General features: G+C 43.5%; 3 protein-coding genes across 4 annotated transcripts; 1 reads left to right on the top strand and 2 right to left on the bottom strand.

Annotated features, from left to right (window-relative positions):
* Window positions 1–784: 784 nt before the first annotated feature.
* On the top strand, window positions 785–2,386 carry rag2 (recombination activating gene 2). The gene has a single exon (XM_056417331.1). The coding sequence runs from the start codon at window positions 785–787 to the stop codon at window positions 2,384–2,386; it is 1,602 nt and encodes a 533-aa protein (XP_056273306.1).
* Window positions 2,387–4,891: 2,505 nt separating this feature from the next.
* Window positions 4,892–13,142, bottom strand: rag1 (recombination activating 1). Its single transcript, XM_056416234.1, is given in 7 exon segments — window positions 4,892–4,954; window positions 4,957–6,617; window positions 7,399–7,868; window positions 7,941–8,085; window positions 8,231–8,345; window positions 8,822–8,901; window positions 13,073–13,142. Coding segments are annotated over 7 exon segments (2,604 nt in total).
* A 7,558-nt stretch (window positions 13,143–20,700) lies between these two features.
* si:ch211-256a21.4 (uncharacterized) lies at window positions 20,701–24,505 on the bottom strand. 2 transcript variants are annotated; one of them, XM_056417413.1, is made up of 4 exons: window positions 24,438–24,505; window positions 24,097–24,301; window positions 22,568–22,759; window positions 20,701–21,359 (listed from the first exon to the last, which is right to left on the bottom strand). In XM_056417413.1, the coding sequence occupies exons 2-4, from the start codon at window positions 24,287–24,289 to the stop codon at window positions 21,034–21,036; spliced, it is 711 nt and encodes a 236-aa protein (XP_056273388.1). In that variant the 5' UTR covers window positions 24,290–24,301; window positions 24,438–24,505; the 3' UTR covers window positions 20,701–21,033. The 2 variants fall into 2 exon arrangements, with proteins under 2 accessions (XP_056273388.1, XP_056273389.1); XM_056417414.1 differs by lacking the exon at window positions 24,438–24,505 and having other exon boundaries at window positions 24,097–24,311.
* Between the last annotated feature and the right edge of the window lie 544 nt (window positions 24,506–25,049).

Below are 25,049 nucleotides of genomic sequence, written 5' to 3'. Positions count from 1 at the left end.
AACCTCTCTAACCATCCTGCTAGCTGTAAAGTATTGTCAAACACTGTCTGTGTTGAAGTGACAGTGTACTGTACACAGCAGTAGTAATGATGTTGTTAAAACTATTGAAATACCCTACCCTACTGAATCTAAAATAGATTTTTCTCATTCATTAAATTGTAAAAGGATTTCAGATTGTGTTTTGCTTCCTTTCAAAGGTAGAATGCACAATGCCCACGCTGGGCCATTGTCCAATAATCTTGTATGGAAACCATCTTCCTGGAAAAGGAGTTTATGAAGCAGCTCTTGGAAGTGGTTGTGCCTTTTTTAAAGTAGCCTACACCATGTACGATTCTGATTAAAGATGAGGTTTTGTTCGCTGTGTTATAATGAAGTGACCCCATGAAGAAGGCATCTTTCCTTACTTGAGTGTGGAATTACACATTATAGTTAATGTTTGACGTCAACACTAGTTTGTGTTGCAAAAAGCAGCAGCAGCATGCATACAGCACACAGTAACCTACAACAGTGTTGGAAAGATTTGTGAAAGTGAGAGTCCCCTTTACGTTCTCCTTTTTATTTTGTAATAATCGTAATAAGACTAAATAGTAATCATAGCTGTTGTTGGTTTCTTGTTGTTGAGAAGCTGAATTACGTTACGCCTCTGTGATGATTCTCCAGGTGTTACTTTAATAAAGGGGAAGTACAATAGAACACCCTTGAAGAAAAACTATCAGCAGCTGACTGACATATTGTTGTGCTTCTGCATTTTTGTGCTCTTTTTCACGCAGACAGCTGCCAGAGAATGACCTTGGAACCATTAACTCCAGTCAACTGTGCAGGCCTTCTACAGCCCGGCTTCAGTCTGCTGGAGCTGGATGGGGAAGTTCTCCTGTTTGGCCAGAAAGGTTGGCCTAGGCGCTCATGTCCCACTGGAGTGTTTGCCGTTCGGTTTAAATGTGGTGAAATGAAGCTGAGGGCCATCTCTTTCTCCAATGACTCGTGTTACCTGCCTCCATTACGTTTCCCAGCTGTTTGCCGCCTCGACCCCTATGACGGTCTTCCAGAGAGTTATCTCATCCACGGTGGTCGAACCCCAAATAACGAGATCTCCTCGAGTCTATACATGCTAACCACGGACAGCCGCAGATGCAATCGGAAACTGACGCTGTGCTGCAAAGAGAGAGAACTGGTGGGAGAAGTGCCAGGGGCCAGATACGGCCACACAATGAGCATCGTTCAAAGCCGTGGTAAGACAGCTTGTGTTTTGTTCGGTGGTAGATCCTACATGCCTTCAGGGGAACGGACCACAGAGAGCTGGAACAGTGTCGTCGACTGTCCTCCTCAGGTGTTCCTGTTTGACTTGGAGTCTGGTTGCTCCTCTGCTCACACTCTCCCTGAGCTCAGCGACGGACAGGCTTTCCATTTGACCTTTGCCAGAGAAGACTGCGTCTACTTCCTCGGGGGTCACTCCCTCACCTCTGACTCCCGCCCCCCTCGACTATTCCGTCTACGTGTCGAGCTCCTGCAGGGCAGCCCATTGCTTTCCTGTGAGACCCTTAAAACTGGCATATCCATCTCTAGTGCCATAATCACTCGTACAGGTCGCACTCATAGATATATCATATTAGGTGGGTATCAGTCCGACTCTCAAAAGAGGATGGAGTGCAGCACTGTGATTGTTAATGAGAAAGGGATCCACTTTGAGCCCTTACAATCACTACAGTGGACCCCTGACATCACCCATAGCCGCACATGGTTTGGGAGCAGCGCTGGGGATGGAAGAGTCCTACTTGCTGTGCCCACTGAGAGAAGGCCATCCCAGGCGGACATGCATTACTTCTATCAGGTGAGCTTCCAGACAGAAGGAGAAGCCAGAGAGGAAGAAGGAACCCAGGGCTGCAGCCAGGAGTCATCCGATTACCACAACTCCAATCCTCTCGAAGACTCCGAGGAGCTCTACTTCGGTCGTGAGCCGCATGAGCTGGAGAACAGTGATGATGGAAAAGATGATAATTACAATGAGGAGGATGAGGAGGACGAATCACAAACAGGCTACTGGATGAAATGCTGCCTGGGCTGTCGGGTGGATGCCAACACTTGGGAGCCCTACTACTCCACTGAGCTTTACCGGCCAGCCATGATCTTCTGCTCCAGAGGGGAGGGGGGGCACTGGGTCCATGCCCAGTGCATGGAGCTGTCTGAGACCCTGCTGCTCAGGCTCTCTCAGGGCAACAAAAGGTACTTCTGCCAGGACCACGGAGGCCTTCCCTACCAGGAGATGACTCCACCTCGACAGGTTGTGCCTCTGAAGCGTACTCCCATGAAAGTTAAAAACAGAACAACTCCTCCAACAGTTAAGATGACACCTGCCAAAAAAAGGTTTTTGAGGCGGCTTTTTGACTGACTCCAGTTTAAGATGTATGTCGATGGTCACTCTGGAACGCTGGGTCTATTTAGGAGGTTTCTTGTTGATATTCGGTGAATAAACAATTGATAAATAAAAACATAATATGCTTATCGCTTGTCAATGTGAAACATTTTGTGAATAAAATAAATAATAAATTGAAACTTGATGTCTCCTGTCTAACATATGTGTATATATCGTATCAGTAGAATTTTACTTTGTTTGACAAAGCACAAACAAACCAAGTATTTAGTAAGTCTAACTGCACTGTTTCTAGTTTAAGTTTTTACCAGCTGTACAATAGTTAATTATACATTTGTATTTCTTTTAGTAGCACAGGTTTTATTTCCAAACACTTTCTTCCATGGCAAGATGGAGCGGAATTTGTTACAATTCTTTCTATTATTAAAATGATGATTACTGAATGAAAAATATCCAGTATGCTGAACTATACTCAATTTTTTTTTAAACAGCCTCAGATTTTGTCTTCATACATGTTTATTTCAAATGTGTTTTCTTAAACATTTTTTTGACAGAAATCTTGATATATGTTTCTAGTTAGCATTAATATGCAGTTATTTTATTTTCAATCAAGGACCACAGTGAAAATAAGGACTTAAATAAACACTTCAGAATATTCACTTCCAGCACCACATGCACCTTAATTGTTTTCTAATTAAGTTCATTAAAATGTATAAAAAATACCTATACTATATGAAATTAATTAAAAAGCAAACCATGACCTAAATATCATTATAGTGCTTCGTTCACTTTATTGATGGATTTCACAATCTGTACATGTGACTGATCTTAATGTTTTATATCTTGCTGCAGTGTTTCTAGTTTGGGTTTCTGTTAGTTGTATGACAACCCATTCATTATTGTTATTCTTTGCATTTGTCGTGAAAATGTACCTGAATTTTAAATTCCTCAATATTAAAAGACAGAATCTAATATAAATTGTTTAATTCATAAAAACAAACAACAAGCTCAGGTCAGATGTGGTTTTTATTTATTCTTTCATAGGAAACAAAGAAAGAATGTACAAACTCCGCATAAAGGTATCAAAATGATGGAAAGTCGTCTGCTGTAAAAAATTTAAAAAAATACAGCAGAAATATCTGAATAATCTATAACATTGAAAATGTAAAACATAAAGTAGTGGAACTTCAGTGTGTAATACAGTACTAGTATGAAAAATAAATCACCACAGAAAGTCTGAAGCAACCCAAGAAAACAGTTCACCTGATATTCAGTGTAATATGGAAACCAAAAAATGAGGAAATACATGGTGGAAAGTGGGCAAGTGTATTTCTGTGAATCATCCATCCATCATCCATTACTTTGGAAATGCAATTCATTATGGCAAAAAAACAAATATGAGACAAGTTAGACTCTAAAACATGGTGGTATTCTAGGAAAGTGACAACTACCAGATGAAATGTGAATATTTATCAGCTGGCATGGCTAAACTTATGACAGTAAAAGAAAATCAAATAGAAAAATAAAATTGCCTGTCACAATATAAAATGATGAGGGTAGAAAAAAAAGATATAATCAATCAATCAAACAAATATAGTTGCCAGCAAATCAGTTTACCTCGGGTCTTTCTAGCTCCCGCTCATCCCGCTCCTATGTCAACCGTGGCAATGAAGAAATATCAGCAGAGAGAAAGTGCCAGGTTATATAAAGAACTTAAGAAAAATCCCTGCCAGCTGGAGAGTCTACAGGGTATTAGGCTTTGTAATGGACCACACTGTATTTTTATGATATCAACAAAAAGGTCAGTATATGCTTTATTCCATGTGAAGAATATGAATAAGTATCATCTATCCTCCACTGTGCAAAAACTAAAAGAGATAAAAATTGGTTCAAAGTGACCTGGCATCTATTCTCGCCCTCAGGGATCCCACGATAAAGCACTAAAGTAATCTTTTTCAGAGGGCACTCATGAAACAAAGAACATTTGGGTCTCTGTGATTGCATTTTGTTCCAGCTCAAATGATATATTAATACAGTGGCCACAAATGTAGTCTTTTTAACACAATTTCCTTCCATGACTTACAGCACTTTCATCTGTTTCCATAAATATCCTCTCTATATAAATTCATAAATGTGTCATATCCCTGCAATACAATAAACTTTGCCATATTTCACAGACAGTGTAGATCTACAAAAAATAACTTTTCTGCGAAGAGCAAGAGAACAGAAACCGCCGTGTTACTTCTATTTTCGTCGGCTCTCCACTCTGCAGTGTAACTAACAGCCAACAAAGACAGGTACACGTATATGTATAAAACACGACAGTACAAATACAATCAAATATTAAAATCAAGTAAAACACACATTAACAAAAGATGAAGTGAGAATAACATGACATTTGTATTTGGTAAAAATCCAAAAGTAAAGGATGATGTAGATTTGTAAAAAAAGTCCATATTACAGAGAGGCAATTAACATAGCATATAACTTCCTTGAAATCAATGAAATGTTCAAACGTAAAGTTCACATAAAGTCCTGGCTCTCTACTTGGTTAATGGTGGCTTACAGTGATTTGGCAGAGTCCTTTTATGAGCTTCCATAAACTTCTGCAAGTACTGGGAGGTGTAGAGCCAGTGATGTTTCAACACGTCCTCAAGCTCAAAGGTCTTCGACTGACGTGCATTCATCTTCCGGAAACGCCTGAAGAGCTTGTTTGCAGACTCGTTCCCTTCGCTGGCCCAGGCTCCGATGGATCCATCTCTCTCTATGATTTCAGGCACATGGGCCAGGGTCTTGTGCAGGTAATTGGTTATCTTTCCATTGTACCTGTATTTGAAGGCGGAGGAGAGAAGGTCGGCAAAGCGCTGGGAGTTGAAGTTGTAGCGGCACAGCTGCTCGGGACACTCCTTAGCAGGGCAGGTGGCGCGCCACACCGGCTTCATCTGGATGTAGATCCTCATCAGCTCCCTCAGAGCCTCCCTCCTCTCCTCTGAGGGCACTAGCTCACAGATCACCTCCACAGCCTCTTGGGTCATAAGCCTGCGGGCATAGTTCCCATTCATCCTCATCACTGGTTTAAGCTTCATTTTCTTCCTAAGCTGTTTATCCAGGGCTGCCCTCCAGCTGCGCCGTTCCACCCGGCTGGGTTTGAACTTTTGGTACACCTCTCCGATCTCGTCCTGGAAGATTTTGTAGAACTCAGTGGCATTGCCGATGTCACAATGTAATGCATCCATCGTTGGCTGGGTCTCCATGAAGGGCTTGGCAGAGATCCCTTTAACCCTGTCGCGCAGCTCATCTACAGACTCAGAAAAGGGGTTGGTTCTCCATATTTCGTAACGATCGAGGTTCTCTTCATGACTGCGAGTGATGGAGTGTTGCACCATGTTTTCAGAGGCCTGTGCCCGAGTGGAGTCACAAAGAGTGCAGACGTAGGTGGACCCTGAGGCCTCCATGCCCTCGACCTCGCGCACCATCTTCTCATCATATCCTGTGCCTCTGAATTGAAAGCGGAAGGAACGAGGAAGTCCGCCCATGGACAGGATGAGGTTGCTCTCTTTCATTGCATTACGCTCTGCAACTACAGGCCCCAGGACAGCTGTGAGTGTCTCATGGTCTGACTCATCCACAAACATCAGGCACAGGGGCTTACAGGACAGTTCTGAGTTTGGCTTTGGCTCAGTGAAGATGGTAACGTCTTCCTCCTCCTCATCGTCTGCCAGGACAGAGACCGACATAACAGTGAAAGAAAAACGCACAACCTTCTCAGGAACAGCTGGTCCTCCACCGTGCTTCTCGTTGACATCGCCCATGCCATCACAGGATTCCTTGATCTTGACACTGAAGCATGAGGTGCAAGCACGGTCTTCCATCCCACTCTCTCTCAGCCCCTCCAAGATATCCTCCTCCAGATCCTTCAACGCTGACACCAGAGCCACATCGTAGCGGAACCGTCTGGTGATGGTGTCAACTGGGAAATCATCCACAGAGGAAGCCCATCCAGAGAGCCCATTAATAATGCCAACACTGCAAGATGTAGACACATTCTTGAGAGCTGGCTGCCATTCAAACTGGTGAAAGCCAGGGAGAAGCTCTTTTTCTGCAGCCCGCAAGGTGTGGAGGGGCTGAAAGATCTGGCGGCCGCTGGTGGCTTTGACAGTTCGGTACATCTTGTGATACTGGCTGCAGCTCAGGAAAGTGTTGATCCGAATGGCTAAGCACACAGCAGGTTGCAAACTAAAGCCTCTGCCTAGAGAGGGAGAATGAAAAGAGAGGATTTAGAGAGAGTCAGATAGAGAAAAAATAAAAAGGGATTTATTTAGAGAATTATTTAACACCAAACTGCCCATTCCTAGTGCTTTGAAAATAACTGCAGTGTCGAACATGGCCTCATTTGATATCCCACATTTAGACTCATTTATACTATGAGACAGATAAATGTAACACCCAAATGTGAATGTGTCATTGTCAAAAGCCCACAAGCCCATGATTACAAAATCCAATAGTTCCTAATTTCTAAATGTTATAAGGGGACAGAGGGTGAATCAGCGAAGCTGGCAAAAGTGATGTATTGGCTGCAGATGAAAACAGACACCAGCTGGCTTCTATTCCCTAGAGAGGAAGATGGTGCTGTCTGTGTAATTTGCAGATACAAGAGCTGCTGATGTTGTTTTGATTCTAACAGCCCCTTCACAAGAGTTGTTATTGTGCATTAAAGGGAGTGTGAGACTGAGAGACTGACGGACAAGCAGGCATCGAGTGAACGTGGGAGAGTATCAGGTAGGGGTTGAGTGGGCAACACTGGTTCAATAAACAGATGGACAATAATGAAATGTTTGTCAATCAAAATCTTCTTCCCTCTCTTCAATAGTGAACTTTTCAACTCATTGTTATTTATGAGTTTACTGTATTCCTCAGATAGGCGGAAATATTAATGAACAAACACTTTTATCCATTTGTTTTTGTCCCTTTTCTTTGGCTAGGCAGAATTATTATATGTTGATTGAACAAAAGCCTTAATAGCATCTTACCTTGCATCGTAGCCTCTAGCTCATCTGCCTGGCGATGTTCTTTCCCAGACCTCAGTGCAAGCAGAAACAGAGTCTGACACACAGACTTCAGGTCGCCGCCTTCCTCTTTGTCTGCAAACGCCTTCAGCTGGTTCTTCATATCCCTCAGCCGATGCTTCTGGGCACGGCGGGTCAGTGATAGCAGGTGCTGACGAGGTCTCCCCCCTTTATTGGTTAACAGGTAGTTGTCAAGTTCTGATGACTGCTGCTTATCGTCCTGTTCGTCCAGCTCATGGCCCAGACAGTGAGCTTTAAATGCGTCTATTCTGACCTGCTTGCCACAGCCGCTCCTGGGACAGAGCAAAGACAGGGAATACAGGGCTGATAAGAAGGCTTTGGCAGGCGGCGCGAGGTCATCAATGGCGCAGGACAAGTTGCAGGCCGGGCAGTGAGGTCCCAGAGCGTGGTTATTACAGACACACAGGACAAGGCTGAATGGGTCAGAGAGGGTCAGGGCGTGGGCAGATTGGTTAGAACACAGCTGGGCAGAAGAATACAGCTACATTGGGCAGGTGTCAGGAGAGCAGTGGTGGCAGGTCAGGTGGCAGGACAGAGAAACTGTGTCTAAGGTGTCCACAGGTGCCCCCTCTCTGTCAGAGTGGAAGTCCAGGGCAGATGCATGAGTGGGTGATGTGTCTTCCTCCCAGGCTGGATGATGAGGGCACAAGAGCCTGGTCTCAGGTGATGTGGGGATCCCTCTTTTCCTCCAGACCTCCTCTTCAGGAAATTCCTCCCTGATCCTTTTCCCCCTCCTTTTCCCTCATGAATTCCTTTCCTTTCTTTTCTCCCTGACTCTGCGCTTGGTTGGGACTATGGTCCTCTTGTTTTGTTTTGCCAGCAGGTGCCACCTCCTGGAGGTGGATGGCCAGCACAGGAGCAGCTTGGAAGAGGGTGGACAGATTCTGTGTCTGTGAGAACGAGGAAAGAAAGGTTTGAGGGGGGGAAGTGGCCAGGTGGTAAATACCATTGTCCTGAGTTTGAAGAATCCAGACCTTTCTATCACAATCTTCCTCAACCTTCTAGGGTTTGCATCAGATTCCATTGAGATTTTCATCCAGTTATTATCGAGAGTTTCAAGATCTCCCTTTTTTTTCCCACCAGCACAACACAAAGCAAAAAATTTTACTCACACAACAGTTCACACAATCAAAATCAATGATCTCAAACACCATGAGTCACTCACATACTCTTCCAACCAGCATTCCATCACCTTTCCATTTTTTCTGCACTCACACCATTTCCTTCCACTCCCACACTCCTTCTTCACTTTTGACCTCAGGCAAGGGATCTAACACCCTTTTCTTTTCCAGTGCTTTCAGGAGGGGTTCAATGCGGTTTTCCTTTTGCTTCCTTCCTCTCTCCTAGAACCCCAGAGGACTTTCACCTGCTTCTTCCACCCAGGCCAGAGTTCCAGGTACTGAGAGGGTCTCTGATGGGGACCACCAGGCTTGATGGCTGGGCTCCCTGGAGAGGACTGACAGGGAGAGGAGGAGGAGGCTCAGGAGAGAGGAGAGAGGCACAGAGAGAGGAGGAGAGATGTAGAGATTGGAGAGTTCAATATTTTCAAAGATGAGAGTTGTAGAGATGAATGGCATTGAGAAATGATCAATATTTTGAAGCTTTTTTAAACATTGAGCATTTCGATTGGAAATTATGGCAATGATCCAAGACACACCTTTGAATTCCAACCAATTCCCTACCAACCTGCTCTTTCAGCTTCCATTAAGTCAAATTAGTTTGACCCACCATTGTGAGACCGGCAGAGAACCTCAAGAGCCTCCATTTTATGCATTTAAGCAGCCCAAATATTAGCACCACAAATATTTGAGACCAATCAATTTTTTTTAGCCACAAAATTTTTTTGATTTCGTTCATTCAAATGCTTTTCACACATTTTCACAATTATTTTCAAATTTTTAGTTCAAGCATTGCTTTTGGCCCGATTTACTATTGTTTTTGGCTGCCATTGGAATTTCAAATTTGAGCTGAAATTTTAGAAACATGAATTTTAAATATTCATTATACATACATATTGACCAAATAGGAGGCAAAACAAAACAAGAAAACCTCATATTGAATAAAGATCATAAAGAATTATTCCAAACACAACATTGTTAAATCTAGAAGCCGTATTTAAACAACCAAATGCTCTTATGATATGGCACAGGTAAGATCAATGATACTGCTGCACTGACAGGTCTTATTTCATCTCCTCCGATACTATCTAGCTTCCATTAAAAGTCCAGAAAATAAAGTAATCATACAATCTTTCCATTGCACTATAGTGCACACAATCTAGTGTCTTTCGTGCAGCCATCTTTCAGTTGTGTTTTCTCCCTGGCAGAGCTCCTTCATTTCCTGGCTCTCTGTGTGGTTGGCAGGCTGAACTCTCCTGTGAGACAAACAGCTGAGCCTGTATGCATGTGTGTCAGCTGGGCTCTTACCTTGTTTTTTCGGTCTCAGCTGGCATCAGCTCCCCTGGGGGTCCTTTCTGCATGGGAGCACAAGGGAAGCCCTGGAGCCCGGGCCTACACAGCTCATATACTGTCTATGATAGAGTCTCAGCTTGGAGCATCTGTTACCAGGAGTTATGGTTCCATAGACTGGGATTGGCCCTGTCTGTCTCTTTGTGTCTTGTATTTATACCCTTCCTTTGTTGGGATCCCAACAGTCAACTCCTGACACCTGATGCAGGCAGCTGATTTCAACAAAAAAACAAGGTCAACCGCAAAGCACAGTTGCAAACATGTGTATACACAGAATCCAATGGTATACCCCATATAAGTAACTTTTTACCACAACGCACTGATCCTCAGCTGGAAACACTCCCATGTCACCTTTATCTCCCCTTTCTCATATCCATCTGCAGGCTCACCTCATCCAGGTGGCCTCTCTCTGACAGACTGAGAGATACTGTTAACTGTATGAAAAGTTAGCAGAGCAAAAAACAAATAAGATGATAGAATAAATGCGTTTTCCCATCCCATTCCATTATCCAATCTGGACAAATAAAAAGTCCGACAAACATTGTATAACATTTATTTGTATAATAGTGATATTGACCGTATTCCTGTTAGACTTTTAAAAAAACTTGATGAATACAAGAGCTGCATGTTTACAAGCATGGGTGTCAAACAAAGTCGTGGCGAATAAGTTTTCATTTCTTGTTGCAAAGGTTTCAGTCATTCCTGTCAATAACAGAGCCCAAAAGGTCCAACTGAAAAGTGAAGGAATAGCCTAAAAAATCCCTTTTAAGATCAAATTTCATACTTTTTTCCCCCCATTTGTCAATAGGACTTCAAAAGCAATGTATTTTGTTCATGTGCTGTTGTGCTGTTATGTGTCACTGAGTGTAACTGCACTGTGAATTGTGTGTGTTGTCACTTCAAAGAGAGAGAGGTTGTGGTTGACAATAATAATGTGTGTGTGTGTGTGTGTGTGTGTGTGTGTGTGTGTGTGTGTGTGTGTGTGTGTGTGTGTGTGTGTGTGTGTGTGTGTGTGTGTGTGTGTGTTTGTGTTTGTGTAAAAAAGAGACATGTGTTAGTATCTGATGGAAAAGATAGATGGACTCTGAGCAATGATTTAATAACAAGCAGAAATTGATGGACAAAAGAAAGGAAATAATAGCAATGTTTGCATTAATAATGAGTGTCACTGTGATCATTGTCAGTCTAATTACTGCATTATTCATACCTCATCCCATGTGACTATTGCACCAGAAATGGTAAATGCTGTGAAACAAATTATTCATATTGGGTTAAATACCAATTAGCAATGTTGTTAGAATAAGAAGTGTCCATCTGGCAGGTTTTCAAAGCAACACGCAGAGGTGCATCGATGCCATAACCCCAATGGGTCAAACGAAGCAGAAATAAATACATGTTATTTTTTATTCAACCGCCCTGTGCCATGTGTTCCGTGTTACTCTCATTTTGTGCACCCCTTGTGGTGTATATTTGCAATTCTCCCTATTTAATGTCAGCACATTTAATTCATTTCTCCAAATGCTGTCTCCATTCAGAACTAGATTTAATTAGACAGCATCGCTTGATGAAATGTCTCAGTAGGTATGGGGAGTATTTGCCCAAGATCATTCTTGTTTGTAATTATCCAGGGGATTAATCTGGTGTATTCGCCACGGGAGCCGGTTGCTGTTGCGTTGGATTTACCAGCCAAGTCATTAGATACACAGTCAGTGGGCACCAAACAACAGTTGGGTCCCTCCCACTCATGTCGACTTAACAGGGGAGCAGGATGAATACTGGTGGGTTTTGCAGCTTATATTTGTTGCATACGGTCAAGTGTGACCTTAGACAGAAATTGTGTATTTGTTACTTTGTGACTATCATACTTATTTACAAGAAGGGTAAATACACAAAAAGGTTTGGGGGGGGGGGGTCTAGACCTATTCAAATCCATCAGAAACAGCTTACAATGCTTGACACAGGGTCCAAAAAGAAGCAAATGATGGATTGTAGCAAGATGTTCCAATCCAATTTATATTAGATATTTATATTTATGATAGCCAAGTAGCTTCATGTTCCCAAGGTAAACAACACACCTAGCGACATGGCAGACAGGGACGTAGCTGCAGATGTCGGCCTGACAAACAAGCAGTTACCCCCTGAGACCCTCATCTGCTGTGCCTGCTAATTGACTTGTTATTGATCAACTCAAAGACAGTCTGATTTATGGGGAAGAGGAGTTGTAGAGACAGCCACCTGGCGTGGAGCGGAGTGTTATGAATGTGATGCGCAAACCCCTCGGGGACAGGAGGCTGCAGTTTAGGAGGACATACAGGAGTTTGCAATGCACCAGTGAACTGACGCCTTGTACCAGGAAGTTTTTTTTTTTCTTCTAATATGATGAATCCAGGGAGCATGCAATGCACGTGTGAACACAAACTTTTTTTTTTTTTTTGCAGTAGGAGGGATGAGTGGGAATATGGTTGGGGTAAAAACAGAGTGTTGGGCGGTGCTGTGTGTCTGTGTTTGTGAGTGTGTCCTGGTGTGTAGCACACACCCGGGAGCAAAATGAAATAAATATGAAGTAGTCCTACTTATCCATCCTTGAGAAACTTTAGGATCATTACTGTTGGGCCTGTGTGTGTAAAACAAGGTGACAGACAGGAAGAGAAAGGGAAAGGGGGGAGGTGTACCAGGTGAAGGACAGAAGGGGGATATAGTCGTGATCTTGTGTAAAGGAGTTGCACAGGATAACAGGCTTAGCTCAGAGTACAACACAAACGGGCTTAAGGTTGATTGCAGGCTGTGACAAAGCAACGGGGGGAGAGATCAATCCTTCCAGGCAGAACTATGCAAGCCAAAGGTCCAAGAATAACCCTCTGACAGCTCAACTCACACGGCAGCTTAAGTAAGAGTGTCAATAGCAGAGATGGACAATAAATGTATTCCACAGCAGCCGTGGTATCTTCTTCACAGGGAATAAAATGTCAGTAACGTCCACATTTGAATAAACCGACCGAAATTGCAGCATGGTATTTCTAAATGTCATGAAGAATGTGGGCATCCTTGTGATTGTATTAAGAGGGCATTTCAATATTATATTTCCACCGAGTGTTATGCAATATACTGAGCATTGGCTATGCACATTTTTAATTGCATTTTCATCGCACGTCCAACAACTTCTTCAGCCTCGCCCAGCAGATTCTGAGTGAGCAGCCTCCCACTGTCCACCTCGTCCATCCCTCGACTGGAGACATGATTTGGCAGATTAATACTCACAGAGATAGACTTCAATGCAGAGCTATTCGTCAGAGCTACCTGCCAGAACAAACGCCTTACCCAACTACTCACATCTGCCCTCATTCATCTCCCCTGTCTTTCTTTCTTAAAGTCTTGTTTCCCTTGTCTCGCCCCTCTCCTCTCTACCTCACGCTAGGTTTAGTTAATAATCAATTATGTGTTTATTCGAATGCGGTGATTAATTACTGTCCCTTCCTCCCTCTGGAGCACAGGTTAGTGTGCCTATAATCACACAGTGACAGCTGAGTTGAGCGATTCTGTCTCGAGACCTGGCGTGACCCTGTATGACTTGGCTGCGCTTGTTGTCGCCTCATCCTGACTGATGAGGCTTTAACAGAGAGCACAGACACACCAAAACATCACAGCGTCTACCAATAACATCCCCCACAAGCTACTGTTAGCCTGACACCAACAATATCTTCCATGACCAGCTCGCAAAATATTCATTTTATTTGATAGTCTTGAGGCTACATTAATCCCTTCCAAGTCTTGCATGATAACCGTCCCTGAGGCACTGCAGAGTTATTTTAGTTTTGGACCGGTTCCATTCATCTTCTCTGTTCTGGTGAGTTAGACAATATGGAGAACATCCATCCATCCATCCATCCATTATCAATACCGCTTCATCCTCATTAGGGTCACGGGGTGCTGGAGCCGATCCCAGCTGACATAGGGCGAAGGCAGGGGACACCCTGGACAGGCCGCCAGTCCATCTCAGGGCAATATGGAGAACAACTTAAGCTATACACCAAATTTGAGTGTCAACCTTCACAAAAAATGAAAATCCTCTTACCATAGCAAAAAAGGCCACTCATAGATCAATAACGAGCAGAGATTGCAGTGAATACATTTTGGGATTGTGCTGGAGTTTACAGCATGGCCCTCTGAATGGCAAGATCTGCATCTCAGCAATCCAGTTGGATGTTGATCCACTCTCAGTATAAATAAAACAGAATTAAACCCTAAGCCGGATTCAGGAGCACTAGAGTTGAGCGGGGAATCAAGACCAGTGTCTTTAATTCTGTGTTAATTAAATGTAGATTTCCGTGATTGAGGAGCAGTCCCTTTGATCCCCGGGGACCGCCAGTCACATAAACATCCACTCACTGGATTTGTCTTGTGTTTAACCGTGTATTAGTCCTCGCTTCCCAATCTGTCTGGTGCCGGTTTACACAGACGGTCTGTCAGCTGAGGGATAGTAGCTTGCAAACAACTCCTCAAGATTTCCACGTAAAGCATCTTTGAAGGGAGGATTTCTGGTCAAGTTGTTCAACACCTTGATAAGTAGGTTACATCCGTACAGTTTTCAGATGGAATGAGAGTAATAGTGAATTCCCAGCACTAAATTGCACAGTATTTGTCTCTTGAATGGTCATTCTCCCTCGTGTACCTCCCCACTCCCTTCCTCCACCCCCCTCCGTCAATGTAATGAGCAAATCATGGCCACTAGGGCGAGATGTAGAGAGAAAAATCGGTCCCATTATATGTCAAAGAGTGTGAAAAGAGTACCGCTGTTGTCTGTCAACTCTAACCCCCAGCTGCCTGTAGTCTCACCTTTCCACCAAACACAATGAGCTCTTTTCCCACACATATATCTGCTTATTTTTACCCTGTCTTAAGTCCATTGTAGGAAATGCCAGGACAGCCGTGCCCTTTTCTGCACTAGCTCTGCCAGAGCTCAGACAAGGGTACAATGGACGCGGTAACACGCGGCAATCCAGGGCTGATTTAGAGGGACCGGTCTTAAACCAGACATATAGAGTACAGTAATTATAGGAGGTGAAGGGAGGAGCTGTGAAGGATGCTGTGGATAGGTGGGGGCTTTGGAAGGGAACTTGTTGTCATTTGGCAGCCAGTCCAGTTGGAAAGAGAAATTACTATTGGAGCCAGAGCCTGTGTGGCGGACCATTTATCAGCCAGTCATCGCAATGATTCACGCTATCCAGTGGGGAGCCATTATTTTACCACCCTGCTCTCATGGCATCCTGCTGGTGGCAAGCATGATGAAAGCTATTGGCTTTATAAGCAGACATATATGGTAATTGGTTGAGCAACAGTTCTCAGAATTCACAGTCACATGTGGTCTGTAGATTGGACTCCACTGAGCAGGAATTGAGCAGTTGAGCCTAACTCAGGGGCATAGCGTTTGTTCACTGCAGCCGAACACAGAGATGCCTTGGGAAAGGACTTACGAATATGTGGTCCCTGTTGGAGGTGAGAATAAATGGCACTGAACACATAAAGATCACAAATACAAATCCACCTGCTCAGCGAGTGCTTTGGGACCTGGGAGATCCACAGGCATTGATACGCTGTTGCATTTGCTGAGCTGCATGTACAAGCACGTATAACAGTCTCTGCATAAGCAAAATAATTCCTTTCTGAATAGGAAATTGGCACGGAAGGCCTGTGATGGCCTTTTCATAACAACAATGATAACAAATGCTATTCTTCTATTCATTCGCCCCTCTGCTCTATCTTTACCAACTCCCCCTTCTGGCGCCCATGGGAGACACATCATTCTAATACATGCAGGTTTTCATTCCTTCACTCTTTGTGAAAGACCTGCAGGAGAGCCAGAGCCAGAGACTTGGAGAGGGTGAGGGACGGAGGGCGTGTTTGTTCAGTCAGATGGTCTAACGTGTGTAGAATAGATTTGAGCTAAACAGGAAGCTGTCTACACAATGGCAGTTTGCATCGGTGAGTGAACGGTGCCGCTTCTGAAATCACACCCTCATTGACTCACTGACTTTGCTCTATCGGGGGCAGCAAATTTAGATTTTTAATGATTCATCATCATCATCATCATCATCATCACTGCCAGGTGTATTGACGCATAATGCTAATGAGACATCTATTGAGGCAAAACATTGCATTGTGACATAATTAGCTACGCGGCTAAGACTCTTCAGCCAGTCAGGCTGTACCTAAAGGGGCAGTCAGTGATTTTAATGCAATACACTCCGCTCGCTGTCCGTTCTGTGTGAGCTGAAAAAGAAGTGTTCATACATTAGTAAGTGGCAGAAAGTGGCTCTGTAAAAACACAGTTTTCAGCCAATCGTCTGTGCTCATGCTATCTGTCAGTGAACAGAGTGGAAGGCGAGTTAGAACCACACAATACAAACATGTTGCACGTAGAATTCAAATTAAAGTTAATATAGTGATTGACTGAAAGGAAGGAGGGATTTTGGACACAGCCTAAATTTAGTAATTTTCTCCTCTTTTTTTATCTCGTCATTGCTTTTGAGATTATTCACCCATGCGATATTATGTTTCAACCATGTCTCCATGTCTTTAGTTTATACTCTTTTCTCCTCAGCCTCCTCTCGCTTCAATTCCTCGTGCCATTCACTGTCATTGTGAAAAGGTGTGTGTGGCTCCACCAATAGTAGAGCAGAGCCCATTATTGTAAATAGGCCAATAAGTAACTTCACACAACGTTTCTCCAAAGCAAGCACACTCTATATGCAAAGCAGAAGCACACTGTTAAAGAAACTGGCGCCAAGTGATTATATTTGTAATTTAATTTCCTTGGTCACACAGAGATAAGAGCAGGGAGCGGCTACAGTTGGCCAGAGATGAATAGAGTGATGAGAATGGGACTACGGCTTCATTGTCTGGACTGAGATGTCCGAGACGACACCACTTACGAACAAGGGTACCGGCGGGCAGATATGGTACATACGCAGGGATTCACAAGTCTCAACTCAAAGAGACCAAAAGACAGCAGAGAGAGTTCCAGCATATGCAAGAACACCTGCTCTCTCAAATCAAATGGATGAATGTAAGTGCAGGATAATCAAGAAAATAAATTTTTTTCCCCTGAAGCGAGCTCCGTCTCTCCCTTTCTGTCTGCCTCCTTCACACTCAGTTCTGCTGAACAAGTGTAATCAGTAAGGGTGGCCCGGGTGGGTTGTCAGTCACAAAGCGCTACGGCTCATTGCAGATTCTACGGGCGAGATGAACCGAGTCCTTTTAAAGAAAGACGACTGAAGGACACAAGGTGTACTCTGCCGACAACCTCCGTCTGCCTTCTTCCCTCTTTCTCCTTTTTCTTAGAATGTACAACTGCAGAAATAAAATGTCCTGACTTTTCCCATTTTCAAAGAGTGTCCACTTATACTGATGACAATTCAGTGGAGTGCACGATAGTGCAGTGGTCAGACCCAGATTGTGACTATACATTTGAGGATGCAGGGCTATGGAGGGACGAAGTTCATCAAAATCTGACGCCACACAGAATTTATCAGAGACTTCAGGGTCAGTGTGAAACTGGTTTGTGACGTCTCACATCCTTTGAGATTCAGATTGTTTTTGTCCCAGAGGCATATTTGATTCACAGCACATGCACAGAAACATGTAAACATTCATTGAATTATCAAAGAATCACAACATTGTCAGCGAGGCCGATTGTTCAGGGCTGCGATTGTAGAAAGAACACAAGTGCTGCTGAATCGAGGTTCTCTTCATTGAAGTGTTCTGCATCTCCAACCAGATGGAAGAAATGTGTTTAGTTATTTTAGGCGTGATCAGTGTCATTTGATAGTGTGAGAGGTGTGCGATCGCTCTGAGCTTTCATATCTGATCGGCTGGCTGTGGAAAGGCATTGATGCTGCTTATTTTGTATTTACACTGTCTTGCCGTGGAAGGAGGTGGTGTTCCGTCAAGTGTGGAGTATATTTGATGGGGTCATGACTTTTGTCTTGCTATATGTCCATTTAACAAAAACATTGATTGGCTGTAACAACGTTGTTGTCATTGAGTAGTGCAAGTATGGCAGCGTCAGAGTATTTTAAGTTTGTAATGTTGGGTGAAGGGCTGGTACAGTCATTCATATTGTAGAGGGTGTAGAAGAAGGGACTGAGGACACAGCCCTCAGGGACACACTGTGTCCTCAGGGTGTAGCCTTTGCTGAGGGAATTGTGAAGCCATTGGATGAGGAGTGGAGGGATGTCTTGATCATCTGGTGGCTTTGTATTGTGTTGAAAGCAGAGCTGAAGTTTACAAAGACTACAGTGGCGAAGTTGCCTGGTGTTTCCAGATGTTGGAGGCGCATTCGTCCTTTGACCCTGTAGGTACATTGGTAGGGGTCCAGCTGTTGTCTGACGGCTGCCAGGGTTGTGTTCAGGAAAGTCACGGCTTTTTATGGTTAGTTTGTCGCGGTTGGGTTCAGACGGGAAGGGTTTTATTGGAAATGCGTTTGATGGTGGATTGTTTTCCACAGGTTGGGAATTGATGCTGTCCTGCAAGATTCCCAGAAGATGCACAGAGAGCGCTCCATGGCACAGAGTTGGATCAAGTAGGGATGCAAATATTCTCTTGCTCTTTGTTCTCCGTTCTCTCCTCCGCTCATCTTTGTGTCTATTTCTCCCCTGCTGTCAAGTCTTTCTGCGTATTTCCTCAACGTCTTGAATTTTAACCCAAAAGCATTAACCTGTCAGAAAAGTTACAAATGTTCTGAGTGAATTATGTAAACCACAAAGATATAAAACTGCAAAAAACGGAGTTCTCACTTTATTTGATAATTCATCTTGCTCCCAGATCGACAAAAATAAAACTTATTAGGTAGTTCTCGCTCAAAATCCTTTGAAATATGCCTGAGAATATTTATCACACTTTGTCTACCTCGGAAATAAAAATCAAACACACACAAACGCATCCACATATACAAACATGCACAGCTTTTTTTGTGATTTCATTAATCATCAAATGAGTGTCTCCCACATTTTGCCAGATTTCATTGCAAGAAGCAAAGCAATCGATGTTACACTAGCACCACCAAAAGGCCAAGCTGAAAACAACAGCTTGCCTTCGTTCCAGAACTTACAGCAGTAAGGATGCTTCATCTTGGCAGCCAGCAAGTTCATTTTTGCATCTCAATGAACAACAAATGCAAAGAGAAACACACACTTGGGGGTTGGGATGGTGGCAGTGCAGCATAATTAGTCGGACATGGTTGTATAATTGTTCTCTAATTGATTTGAAGAGCTGTGGTTTATCCCGGGTTGTGTTCGACACATGCGGCCGGACGCTGGCAGGAAGCTGGTGGGCTGTTCAATCTTAATGCCATCTTGTGATTGATGTCTCTGGAGCAAATGCCCTTCAACAATCAGTAGCCACAATCTCTCTGTGTCTATCAGTACGTAACATCTTCGACCATTCATCCGTCGTTTCATCCTAAACGTCTCACTATCTCTGTCTTTCTATCTTCACATTGATTTGGCCTCTCTTTCTTTCTATGAAGGCATTCTCAACCTCTGAAAGGTGAAAGAGCAGCATTTGTGGTGGTGGTGGAAAGGGGAAAGTGAAGGGTTTGTTTATGAGATACTCGCAGCCATAAAAAGACTGCATGCTTTTATTGGCCCGGACAGTATACCCAACGGGGGAAATAAAAGCAACCTCAGGTGAAAAGGAAATCAATTCAAAAAGTACTTTTTCCAAAGGTAAGGCATGTACCCGCTCTCTCCATTTAGCAAATGAGAGTTGGGAGGTTTCTTTTAAAGATGAAAGTTGTCACTGAGAGGCACAGCTGGACACAAGATGGCAACACCCAGGGAATTGAATGGATTTGAAGTTTGGGTGGGGAAGCTCTTTAGAACAATTCTGTTCATGGATCGTGTGCTGATGCAAGACGACCTTCAAGGACATTCCCCTCATTTACACAGCAATTAAGCACTACCCGTCGGTAAATTGAAAAAGAGACAAAAATCCTCTGTGGATTTAATAACAAACTCATTACCAGGGCCCAACAGGGTGGAACAGCCTTTTAATTAGAGCAACACCTGATTAACGCCCAATTAACAGAGCCAGAGCCACTTAATTCTCCCCCACTTTGGCAGGTTGAGAACATAAACATAAGCAGTTCAACATCGGAGTGCTTCTTCTGCTCTTGGGAATGTGTGAGAGGAAAGTAAATAACGCCTTTGGAGGCCGTCTGCTGTCGGGAGGTTCAAATGAACTGCAGAGCTGGTGACGGTTTGCATGCACGACACATGCAGCGCCTGGTGGGCGGATGTAGGACAACTGTCCAAGCAGTTAGCCATCCTGCTCAGACTGAGCACTGCTTCCTCACGCTCTCAGATAAAACCCGCTAGGACAGACGGAGCGTTGAACTTGTATTTAACTGTTGAAAGTTGTCCACAGCATGCTCCGCCTTGTTGAACATACTATATAACATATGACATCTAAGTGGTAATAAAATAAGGGATCGTTGATTGATAGATTGGTATGACCACAGCCTTTTACCTTTCATAATTTAAATAACACAGTGCTTATTTGCAATGAGGATTTAACAATAATTGTGTGCCTAAACATAAAAACAACCTATTTATCTTTTGTTGAAGTCTATCAAAAGTGTCACATAGGCATCAGAACTTGGTGCTAATTTAACATTAATCAACTACATTACGGCACCTACTGAAATGTTTAGTTAAAGTTATGAGTTGAATGTTTGGTGAGCGCTTTGTTTACACAAATGAAACTGAAGAGCCTCCATAACTGGATCTGTTCCTGGACAAAGCTTTATGAAATTTCTAAATTTTGCAAGGAAACAGTCTCATTCACTTTATAAAAACACAGTTGTCACCTTGCATTTGGTTCCCAGTTTCTCAGCCAACAGTATTGGTCTTAAATGCGTTTTAATTGAATTTCAGTCCTCACTGATAACAAACTGGAGAAGGGCCGTCAGGTCTTTGTGAAGCTTTAGACGTTCTTTCAGGATTCAGACTTCATTCCTCTACCATACAGTAATCAGTATAGTTGTGCAGTACAGAGCTATTAAGCAGCGAGGAATTGAATCATTGAGTCTGTGTGTTTAATGTCTTTTCCTCGGTCATGTCCTTTCTTCTCCACTCACATCAAGGCTCATGGGATCCATGTTTCTTTTGCTGTTACCAGGGTAATAACCATCACAAAAAGAGCGTTTCGCCACCTTAAGTTGAAAGGACATCCGCCACGACTCCACGTCCTTCTCTAAGTCCGGCAGGATGTCAGGCACAACAACTTGCTCAGCTATAAAAACTATCATCTCCACGACCAACAGCAGGACCCAGCCTAAAGCTCCGAGCCAATAGGAGGAGCCGAGGCTGGACAAGTCTTGGCGAATTTCATTCCGGTGCTGATAGGTGAAAAGAGACCAGCTGAGGAGGAAAAAGAATCCTGTAGATAGAGGAGACAAACGAGTCAAATCAAGTATCAATGAGGCGTGTGGGGGGAGGAGTCATTAAAGTCAATTATTGCGTGCCTGGAGCTTTAGAAAAGAGTTTGTATGATAATGAACTGCAATTCCAAGAGAAGTAAAATGCCTCTTTTAAAACAGCTTCCCTGCAGGGTATGCAAGTGTTAGTTTCTTGAAGTGTGGGTTTGACATGAACGACACAAAACAAAAGGCTATTTAGAGGTTAATTGGATATGGGGCTGTACTTTACTTGCAATGTATATATTATTTTAAAACTCTCGAAACAGCAGCCAATTATTAATTCAGAGAAAAACAAAAACCTGTGTGTGTGTGGCTCAGGCAAACAAGCTGCAGTTGAACTCACATCATTATCTTTGTACTTTTAGTACGCACAGCAGCTGCCCTAACAACGTGTGTATGGTTGCATATGCAATAAATTGGAAGATGCTACTTCGTTATAACATTACACCTTTTTCAACTTTGACCCTCTAGCTCAGGGGTCAGGAACCTTTTTGACTGGGAGAGCCATAAAAGCCAAATATATTTCATTGAGAGCCATATAGTATTTTTAACGTATAATTTTAATGCGACTTCTGGTGCTGCATGATGCTACGGGGGGGAGTGCAGGTGACTTTTTTTCTTTGCTCCGCCCCGATGCGCGCGCACACGCCGGCATCGGAGCTCTGCAACGCGCGAGACGGAGAGCCGAGAAGTGTTCACGCGACACGTAGAGACAGAAATGACATGCTGCTGTAGATACGATCAATAACAGACGTTTAGTTTAATAAAATAACAAAGACGTGCTCTTTAAGAAAAGGGACCTTAAATTACTTCTGCTGTAATCTGGCACGATAGAGAACATTACAGGGTGGCGGGCGGAGATTTTTTTTTTTTCTCAACTCAAAATTGTCCGCGAGCCATATGCCGTCACCGGTAGAGCCATAGGTTCCCGACCCTTGCTCTAGCTCATATCTACGCTCGTTATTGTGGGGAGGCTCAGCCAGAAAAGCATGATGACTTGCATACTGCAACCTGATAGCAGTGAGGCATCCTGGTATTGGTGGCATAGTGCATTTAACATACTATTGGGACATTCTCAATCTTATTCTGGCATGCTAAATAGTATGGCAGTATGGGTATCGGAGCGCATGCAGCGTTCCTCATATTCCGAGCAGTGCGGTGTCGTTACCTGTGCAGGCCATGGTGAGCAGCAGCAGTGTGGAGGGGTACAGGGCTTGTCCTGCCATGAGGAGAGCGCGCGTGTTGGCGTAGGAGCGCACCGTCTCAGAGTTCCAGCAGAGGGCAAACACCAGACACAGAGCACCAGTGCACACAGCCATGAGGAAGGAGAGAACTCCAAACACTCTCTCTGCTTCCAGCACTGGAAGACACACAACGACAGACACACATGCACAGTTCAAAAAGAAAGGCGTAAACGAGACTCATTGATACCAAACTTTAAGTTGCCACGGATACATTACGTTTTACTGTGAAAAGGCAGCATGATGAATTAATGAGTAACATCGTGTACTTTTCGGGCAGTTTCAAGTACATTGAGCTCCCCCTACATTACTTTCTTTCCGGGCAGTGTGTTTGTGCATAAGAAACGACGCAGTTTTACTCAGTTGGCTGGAGCATCTTCTGTCAGTGCATGTACTGTTACAGCTGTTCTGTGATCATTCATTTGTGAATTGTTTACTGCTAACCAAGATGGCCATTGTAGTAGCGGTCTGAGGCTAAATAACATACAAGTACAGCTACTGCTGGGCTAACTGTATTGTATTTTACTCTTTACCTTGTGTCAAGGTAACACAAGGCAACACAGTAATTGATACTTTTTGTGGGTTAGGATTAGTGTTTTTTTTTTCACTGGTGATATTTAGAATTGTTCTAGCATGGTGTACAATGTAACTGCTAGGACAGTTAGTGTTAAGAAAATGTTATTCTTAGTTGGAGTACAATGCTCCATGAGGTCTGTGACTCCGGTGTGAGATCTCTGCCTATTATCTGCGTCCAGTGGCTTTAACCAAAGGGTCGTTAAAGACGAGATGACCGGGTTCAGTTTATGTATGTGATATTAAAGGTGTATGAGTGAATGCTTGGAAGTGGAATTCGCAATCACTTTCATCAAAAAAATGTCATGGTTGATAGTCACCTCCAATAACAATTTAAAAGGACACTTTCATCTGTTTTCAACCTTTTTCAGAAGTGGAGTAGCTCGCTGCACATGTACAAACAGAGTACAGGCAGAGGAATAACACTAGATTAAATGATGTAATTTATCCTTGAATTAACAATGTCGAACAAACAATATGTAGCTGACAACGACCAGCTGACAAAAATGTCAGCACATTTGCCTCCAGCCAGGTGTGAACACTTATAAAAAGAATGCACTTCTCTGGTCCAGGGCGAGCTCATACTTGTTTATTATTGCTGACTGAGGAGCTGCTTTGCAACCCAGTGTTTTTTCAAATGCTCCTCCCGATTCTGAGGTGTAAAAAAGGCTCCCTGATGCTGATCTCTAGCAGAATCTGTGCCTTATTAACACAGCAAAGACTTGTTTAAATATGCTGCCCTTCATACATGTTTTTCCACCTGTTATACTGTATGTCAGTCAAAACATTCATGGAACCCTGAGTGACATTTCTAGACAGATGACAAATTTAATTTGTTGACTGCAGACAAATGTCAAAGATATGAATGTGGCATGTTGCTCACCTTTGAAGACGATGTCTTCTTCACGGTTTGTCTGGTCACTTTTAGTGTTATTCCACCTGGTCCAGAGTCCCCTCTCCTTCAGCCACAGCGGAGTGCAGACTGCATAGCAGACACACAGACAACCGGCCAAGCCCACGCAGGACTGGGCAAACCTGAAGCGACTGATAGAGTCCCCCAGCTCCAGCAACTTCATATTCCTGCTCCACTGAGGCAAAGGAAACACAGGCAAGAGGAAAGAAATGTGTATTCAGTGTGCTGAAATTGAGGAACAGAAGGAAAGTCTCAAAAAACTGATACAAATCAGCTCTAAGGATGTAACATTGTCATTAAAGTACTCTTACCTGTGTTGTTGTCGAGAGAAACAGGAACAAAGCTGTGAGGGCACACTAGTTTACACTACTAGTCTTACACTAACTTTACTGCTGTACAAATAGGACTGTAGCAACACGTTCAACAGCCTACTTGTATTGCTACCACACGCCCGCACTCGCAAATCAAACCCTTCAGGGTTACTCCGCCTCTGCTGCGTTGGAAACTTCCCCAGCCAGAGGCTACATTTCACACTGTGACCCACCGACGCACATCGTGGAGAAAGTGAAAGCACCATTCCATATTTGAGGAAGCAGAGGTTATATTACATCAACATTATGAGCAGTTAGGATAATAAAAATTGGACAACAAAAGACAGTCTTTAAAATCATTTGACTCCAACAGCAAAATGTCACTCACACATTGGTGTATGTCACATGCAGAAACCGTGTGTGGGGGTGTCAGCGTGTCATTATGCATTGTAAAAAAGGAAATCCCACTCTGTGGGTCACAGCGGTGCACAGGGGGATGTGGTTGATGGCGTCTCTCCTCTTCGTCATACCACCAGCCTTCACATTCCACCCAAAAGAAAGTGCTCAGAAATGCTCTTGGTGCATGTTTCATACCGACTCAATACGTATGAA

This window comes from Pseudoliparis swirei, chromosome 6 (assembly GCF_029220125.1).
Source record: "Pseudoliparis swirei isolate HS2019 ecotype Mariana Trench chromosome 6, NWPU_hadal_v1, whole genome shotgun sequence".
In the NCBI taxonomy this organism is placed as follows: domain Eukaryota; kingdom Metazoa; phylum Chordata; class Actinopteri; order Perciformes; family Liparidae; genus Pseudoliparis; species Pseudoliparis swirei.
Note: the sequence above shows the minus strand (reverse complement) of the source record. Positions and strands in the feature narration are given on the sequence as shown.

What these genes read in the sequence shown, in the direction of transcription:
- rag2 (XM_056417331.1), top strand. Translation starts at nt 785, where the DNA reads ATGACCTTGGAACCATTAACTCCAGTCAACTGTGCAGGCCTTCTACAG.
- si:ch211-256a21.4 (XM_056417413.1), bottom strand. Translation starts at nt 24,289, where the DNA reads ATGAAGTTGCTGGAGCTGGGGGACTCTATCAGTCGCTTCAGGTTTGCC. An exon ending in AGAAGACATCGTCTTCAAAG is followed by an intron (nt 22,760 to 24,096) that starts GTGAGCAACATG and finishes TGTGTCTTCCAG; the next exon opens with TGCTGGAAGCAGAGAGAGTG. An exon ending in GCTCACCATGGCCTGCACAG is followed by an intron (nt 21,360 to 22,567) that starts GTAACGACACCG and finishes CTCTATCTACAG; the next exon opens with GATTCTTTTTCCTCCTCAGC.